Source organism: Ruditapes philippinarum, unplaced genomic scaffold, assembly GCF_026571515.1.
Source record: "Ruditapes philippinarum isolate M1 unplaced genomic scaffold, ASM2657151v2 ctg4058_1_1_1_1, whole genome shotgun sequence".
NCBI classification, from domain to species: domain Eukaryota; kingdom Metazoa; phylum Mollusca; class Bivalvia; order Venerida; family Veneridae; genus Ruditapes; species Ruditapes philippinarum.
The window spans coordinates 74,586-82,348 of record NW_026861373.1 but is presented as its reverse complement, the minus strand read 5'-3'; the positions used below and the strand labels follow the sequence as shown (position 1 = coordinate 82,348).

Sequence of the window (7,763 nt, the reverse complement as noted above, 5' to 3'; positions counted from 1 at the left end):
GCATGCACTGAAGAAGACATACTCATACATCTTATACAGAATATACAGGACATTTCATTGTCCAATACAGAAAGAAAACATTGCAACACAAGATAAAATAGTGCAATTCAAGGCAATAGAATAATTGTCAGTATTTATCTATATTAATACCTGAACAAGCTCCAGGTATGCATACTCTATCATCTCTGGAATCACCAAAACAATGGTCGCCAAATAAAGTTGGGTAAGGCTTTGAACACGATCTGTCCCTTCTTTGCATGCCGACGCCACATGTGACTGAACACGATCCCCATGTAGTCCATTGACTCCATCCGCCATGAACTTAATGAGACACATCACAAATTAAACAATCTAATCATAAAATAGGTGCAAACGAGCGCGTAGTTTAAACTTATATGTTTATAAGAAACGCAATATTTCCAAGACGGGAATGAATATCTACTAAATTTCTGAAAGCACTTATTATCCAAATTTAGTTTCATTTAATCATTTTATTACACCTTATTCAATTTAAATTTGCTTGGTTAAAAACACAATATTATAACTTTTGGACAAATTTGTATCGAGTTTCACTTAAGACGCTACCAGGACAAGCATCGTTTTTGCAGATCTTTGTGTCAGAGGCTTTTCCAACACAATCAAGACCGCCGCCTGCAGGAGCAGGATCCGAGCAAATTCGAAATCTTGTTTGAGATCCTGTACTACATGTGACGTCACAGCCTGACCATGATGACCATGCGCCCCAGTTGCCATCAACTTTAGAACGAATAAATAAACACTGTTAAATCTTGAAAATACATTCAATTCAAAAGTTGATTCATTTTCAAAAACGATAAATTGTTTCCTCAAATTAAATACGTCTGTCTCTTCAAAAGAAAAGTATAATTAAATATGGGAAGGACCAACTCTCTAATGAATGATTGAGTTAAGTTGATTAAGATATGATAGTTCTTGTAGGTTATGGCCATTTGTTGAGGGTCTGAAAAGCATTTTCTCAACATTTAAAGAATGAGACTAATTTTCAATAAATTTCCCAACATTTTTAAGCAGGGAATGCCAAGAGGGGCATCAAACGGGAAAAGGCAAACAAACGAACAATGCGATACTCACGTCCTACCCGTATTGGCATTGGCACAAGCATCATTTTCAAACTACTCAAAAACAAATGTCAAAAACATACTACATACATGACAGAGGCACCCTTAAGAAAATCAATTTTTATATAAATGCTTCGCTGCCAAACTAAATTGCGCTTTTCAATCTTTCCTTACTGAACAACTGTTCAACAGTGATCTCCCAAAACACGAATTTGTTCAAGTTCATTTATCTCAATACATAGAGTTAAAAAAAATTACCCACTCCACAAAGGTTACAAAACTGTGGGCACACCAAACTAGCTTGATGAATGTCAGCACAGATGTGAAACAGGGAATTCATCTTTGCACAGTCAACAGTCTCATCATTTCGACAACTGGTCGCTAAAAGAAAATTATAATGATATATTAAAACGTTCATGATTTAATTATTTTCAGACTTCTTCATTTATACCAAGAACAAAACCGTTCTTATTTTCTTGGTTATAACTAAAGTCTTGTTAAATGGGTTTCATATTTATTGTTTATGTTAAATAAATAGAAAGAGTAAATTGTTGTGTCTGTACTTATATTTTTCTGCATATCTAGACTGGCGAATACAAATTTACGTATCTTCTTCAACTTTAAACTGACATATTCCAATTTTATCTATCAGATTAACTAAAAAACACAAAACACAGTTATAATAGCTTTTTATACACAAATCCAAAATGGAAAAATAAAGGTACTCTTATAAACGAAATTAAACGTTAAGTTGAACAATGCATTATGATATAAACGAAGTAAATGCATACGTTTCGAGTGTTGACACAGTAAAGAGTTACAGGAATCAGTAGAACAACATTCGTGACATTCAGAAGACTGTTTCTTTTGTACACTACGTCCTACAATACCAGGTCCCGCTCCGGCAACACCACCACATTGCTAATATAAGAAAATGAGAACAAAATTTACCTTGAACGGCAACGTATACATAATCTGATATCGCCAAAATAAGATTTGAACACACTGACGGTAAATGCAAATGGAAAGGTAGAATAATTGAGGACCATAATGTCTTTAAATTGCTTACAAGCGCTCACCATAGGATATATTATAGTTGAAAAATGGAAACAAACATTATCACGGTAAGGCGACGTTCACATTAATTTTCTTTTCTGTTTTTATTAACAGTGACCTAGATCTTGACCCTAAGGGACCCGAAAGAAATCACGAGATATGTATATATGTACAGCTTGCTATCCGCGAAGTTTCATTTAAACACTATTTTATCACTATTTCACTTTTACATAAGCTTACTAAGTTTCAGTAAGATCAGAAGACCTTAAATTAAGTTTTTGACCGGAAACCATCTTGTATGACGCCCGCCCGCTCGCCTTGACTAACCCCCAATCGAAATTGAAAACCTAGTTGAAAAAGATCAACTAGGAATGGCGGCATTCAAAGGACGTACCCCCTACACAACACAGCAGGCAGTTTAGCAGGATACACGACAACAACAGGAGAGGCCACAATGAAAAAAATACGGACGGGGTGTTAGAATGAACAATTCCAAGGAAGGAAATCACAGAAACCGACTTGATATTGAACAGGACATTAAAATGCCAACAAAAATATAAGGAAAAGAGGCAAGAGGGTGGCGGGGCCAAGAAACGAAAAGAAATATGTCAACCAAATAAAAGCACAAATACTTGGACACAGGAGCAGGGCAACGGACAGAAATGTGAAATTAAAAGGACGAGGTAGGGAGAAAGTATAAAGAAGTGAATCAACTGAAATAACAAACTAAGTCAGGGTTGTAATGGTCAAGTCAAAGCAAATTCTGATTACAGTAGAAAATGTAATCTAGTTTTTTTTTAAGAAAAAAAAACATTTAGACTCCAAGCATACGATAGTACCATTATTACACTACACTTCATTTGGTATTGAATACTATGCATAATATATTACGTTAGTGTCAATGTCAAGTAGCTAGGTGACCTACAGGAGAGAATATATTGTCATTTGTTACATATTGATTTATTTCTATTTTCTTATTTTATGTTCCCTCTTATTTATTTTGATTTTTAAATTTAGTTGAAATTTCTGACGGGAAGTAAGTTTTCACGGCTTATGGCAAAAGAAAGAAAAACATAAGTTAATTTTCCAACCTACCTGACTACCTGTGCAGCCCATATTGTATATACCTCCTTTCTCGTGAAGAAAACATACCTGATAATATGATATACATAATATTACATAATATTATCATAACTGCTGTCATAAATCAAATTTCAAATGAAAAATCACCAACTATCCCTAGTCTTATATGACATAAAAGCGGGGTGGTGGGTAACCATGGATTTGGATATAAATTAAACACTAATAGTCTTATAAATTGGTATATTACAAATACATTGACAGTCCAATGTATATTTTCAATCAAAATGTTGGGTGTTATAAACATTTGAATGGATGGATGCATCATACCATGAAATATCAAGAGGATATTTTTCGTTTGAGTGAAAACATATATACTTAGATAAAATTCCATATACTTTCACGAGCCGGAAAGGCAAGTAAAATATATTGAATTTAATTATTTTAAGAGAAAAGATAAACCACATGTCACGAAAAATAATAAAAAGCACTTGTTTTTTTTTAAATTTTACCTTCAATAAAAAAACACAATTAAAAGTTAAAAACTTCCATTTGTTACGCATTTGAGGTTGTACAGCACACATTTATAAATATTTTTGAAGGCACGGGATGCAGTTAATACACAATTAATCACAGCCACCTAGAACTGTCTTGAGAAAACATAACCAGATAACTTATGATAGTGAAATGAGTATCTGAAGCTACAGACTGTCACAGATAATAATTTGAGAAAGTAGTCCCAAAAAATGAATATAAGTTTTGATTCCGCCCATTTTCATATTCATTTTTCACATTTGTTTTTTTTTGTGTGTATAAATATGATAATTATTTTACTAATATAGCACCATATTTTATGGGTAAAATTAAATAATCATATACATGCATCAATATTTTACGAGTGTAACCATAGTGAGTACGGTGTCCGCATTTTAATCAAGAAATCGTTTGTTTGAGACGGATGACGGATCAAGGCCATGTTTCAATTATAGTGAAATTTAAATTTTCAAAGTTATGATTATGATAATTACAATATATCAGTGCAATGTAAGAACATATCTTACTTGTAAACTTTGACAGGACACAGTGATGTTGCACTGGAAGGGATCATCAATGTTCTGACAAAACAAACAGCTTAGTGAATCTGTAAAAAAATATGTAAGTGGCCAACATAATATAATGTAAATGAAAGAAAGAATGTTACGAGCAAATATACACTGTGACAGATAAGTCACAGCGACTTTGGTGTATAGATTTAGCCAAAGAATTCCAACATTTCAACATGGCAATGTACTAAACACTTACTAACCTACTAAATATATGAATCTTTGCACTGAATAAACGGGATAGTACTTAATGACAAGTTGGCGCCAATTAAATAGATTAAATGTCTCATTGGACAAAATAAAATTTCAATCAACAGTTTATTTATTAGATATTTACTTTAAGATAATTATTTTCGCGTTGAAAAAAATCTTATTTATAGCTACATCTAAATAGAGTAAGATTTGATGTATAACAAATCAAATTAATTGGTAGTTATTGTCCATTCTTGCTTATGAAGAAAATAATCTAGCCATACATTCAACTTATTTCAGGAGTAAAATTGTAGATAATTTCCTACTCTTACCTATTTTGGCAACACATATCTGGAACACTAATAGTAAAAATATTGCATCTGGAAAAAATCGAATACATATTTATTTTATGTATATGTATATTCATACAAATACACCTGTATAAAATTATATTGCATGACTGTATATATTACAATTGCCAATGATGTATTTCAATATTTAAATGAGATTCATATTACGTAGTTTAATAAAATCAAAAATATATTAAATCTAAAAGTACATACGATGTCTGTCCATGCTTTTCAGCTAACATGTTACGATTACCAATTATGCGGCAGTCTTAATCTATTTATATCTAGAGATAAACGAATCGTGACTTTAGAGGGACAGAAACAAGATCTGTAGACACGTTTTGGCAAACTTTTATAACGTTATTGTACATTTCAAACTTATGTGCAGACTATTTTTAACTGATTTTTCTTAATCTTTCAAATTGAAATAAACAAGGAAAACACACACACACACACGCACGCACGCACGCACGCACACACACTCGCACACACACACACACACACACAAACACACACACACACACACAACAACAAACAACCAAATACCATAATAAATTCTAGTATTGCTCTTTTACGTAATGCGGATTTAAACTTTGATGATAACTTGTTATTAATTTAATGAGTTTAATTCATAAACATATTTCAGGAGTAAGCTATGTGTAACTTTAAATTAACGTTTAAGTCGTACTGACCTGTATTATCAACAACAAAATAAATAAATAAATACATAAATAAATGGAAAAATGACCAACAAAGAAAGGCGACGTCCACAGAAGACAGCCTCCGACATAACCTAAGTCACACTGACAGGGCACTCAGAAGGCACCGCTGTGAAAATTGTGGAGGGACAGGATTGTAATAAATAAAATGATATGGGCCGCGGAATTGGCAAGGAATGGGACTTGGGGAGGATGGAAAGAAAATACTTACCGCTAACGATAATTTACAAGACAGGGCATCACAGAACATGTAAACATACAAAACATGTATCAAATGAATACACAATGCAATTCCAAATGGAATTTAGATATAAAATAAATACAAATTCACCATTTTTAACGCTAAAATTAACGAAGGAAGACGTAAACAGAACACTGGGACTGTTATTTGAAAGGAATATAGTTGCTTAAAAATGAAAATGCATTGTTTTGAATGTCAAATAAATAAAGAAGCCACGCGCATGCAAATAATTGTATATCAATATCAAATTATTTACGTTCACGCCGTTTTATCCTTTAAATAATCGACGACTCAGAAAATGATAGGTTTTCTATATTATATCAATTATTCACTTTTTAATTATTTTTACGGATAACAATGACTAGAAAGTAAATGGATTATTGGTTCAAATCGTATTTGTCAGGTTGTTCGGCGAGATTAAATAAGATTAATCAGTAAAAAAAACATAGGACTATTGCGGCTACTTCGGAAACATTTTCTTTCATTACGATGATGGTCTTGCAATAAAGACTGAATCAACATCTCTTGAACGGCCCAAAAGTTTGCTTTACCTGATCAAGCACCTTAAGATTGGGCAAATGTCCTAACGCTGAAGTACTTTTAACTCATCAAGAAGTATGAAGTTTGTTGACGTTACTGAAATAAATAAAGCTGTTATCATCTTTCAACACTTCCCTCATTCAAAGTTAGTTTGATGACATACCTTGAGTGCATGTAGGTGACATTGCTTATGTGTTAATCACCGCGCATAAAAAATAACGTCTCGTGCAAATGTTGACTTCGTTCGGTTTATCAATCACTCCGATGAAATATGATAAAAAATAACGATAGAAAACATACACGTGAACATATTGTTGCTCAGATAACTTAGTATAAATGAAATCATCATGCTGATAAAGAAAATAATGATCGATGTAATTTTCAAGCTTCCATCCAACCTTTGTAATTCGATATAAAGAACATTTCAATTGAGTATTTTAACAAGCATCATATCTACCAGGGCCGAGAAAGGAATAGAACTATTAGAGATGGTTCATTATCTTACATGTTGCCTACAATTAAACTATTAAAACCGCTATGTCTGAATGAGAGAAAAGTCTTCAAGATAAATCAAGGTCTTTATTCTTTATCGAAGGTGTCAACCGACTTTTTCGAGTTTATTGAGTATGACTTTTATGGAAGGTCGACTGTTAATCTGTAACACGCATGATATTAATTAAGTATTTAAAACTTGATACAAATATTACCAGCATGAGACCTTGAATCGCGCGCATGAACCCTGTCATAAATGTCAATATCATAATTAGAGGTCATGCATAAAATAACTTCATAATTTCTTGATACAAATATTCACCTTCATGAGACGAAGTGTCGCGGGCTTGAACTAGCTCAGTAAGTGCAAAGACACAAGATAAGGACAAGAGTCATCTGCGTCATATGCAAAATTTAGAACCTCTTATCATTTCACACAGGACGAATATTGTGATGAAGACACTCTAGTTTATCTAAAACGTTATTCTTAATGAACTTTGTAATAAGTAGATACTTATTTATCTCAGTTTAAGTAAAACGACACTTGTGCGGACCATTCAATCTCTTACATTTTACATTTCATCCGTAAAGTGATAAAATATGAAATGTGACTGATCTGTTACTACCAAATTGTTTTAGTGTCTGTTTAACGTTTTGTTTGAAACATTAACTTTTGATTGCTATAACTTCTAAAATTAATATTATATTTTACATTTTTACAATGGCTTTGACATATAGGGATTTCTTTATTTAGTTGTCAATTGATTGTTTTCATTTACTTTTTTTTACCACTCCATGTCACGACTTTGTGTCGTCTCCTGCTTTTTGTTCGTTTCCTACTAAATCCTCTCTCGATAGTCCAGTGTGACTATATTTTGTCGTGGGTTGCATTC

At 32.6% G+C, this 7,763-nt stretch overlaps 1 protein-coding gene across 1 annotated transcript; it reads right to left on the bottom strand.

Annotated features, from left to right (window-relative positions):
- LOC132715428 (thrombospondin-1-like) lies at positions 1-5,199 on the bottom strand. The gene is made up of 8 exons (XM_060698433.1): positions 5,092-5,199; positions 4,861-4,908; positions 4,295-4,374; positions 3,249-3,305; positions 1,889-2,018; positions 1,356-1,478; positions 586-756; positions 1-321 (listed from the first exon to the last, which is right to left on the bottom strand). The coding sequence occupies exons 1-8, from the start codon at positions 5,102-5,104 to the stop codon at positions 128-130; spliced, it is 816 nt and encodes a 271-aa protein (XP_060554416.1). The 5' UTR covers positions 5,105-5,199; the 3' UTR covers positions 1-127.
- Between the last annotated feature and the right edge of the window lie 2,564 nt (positions 5,200-7,763).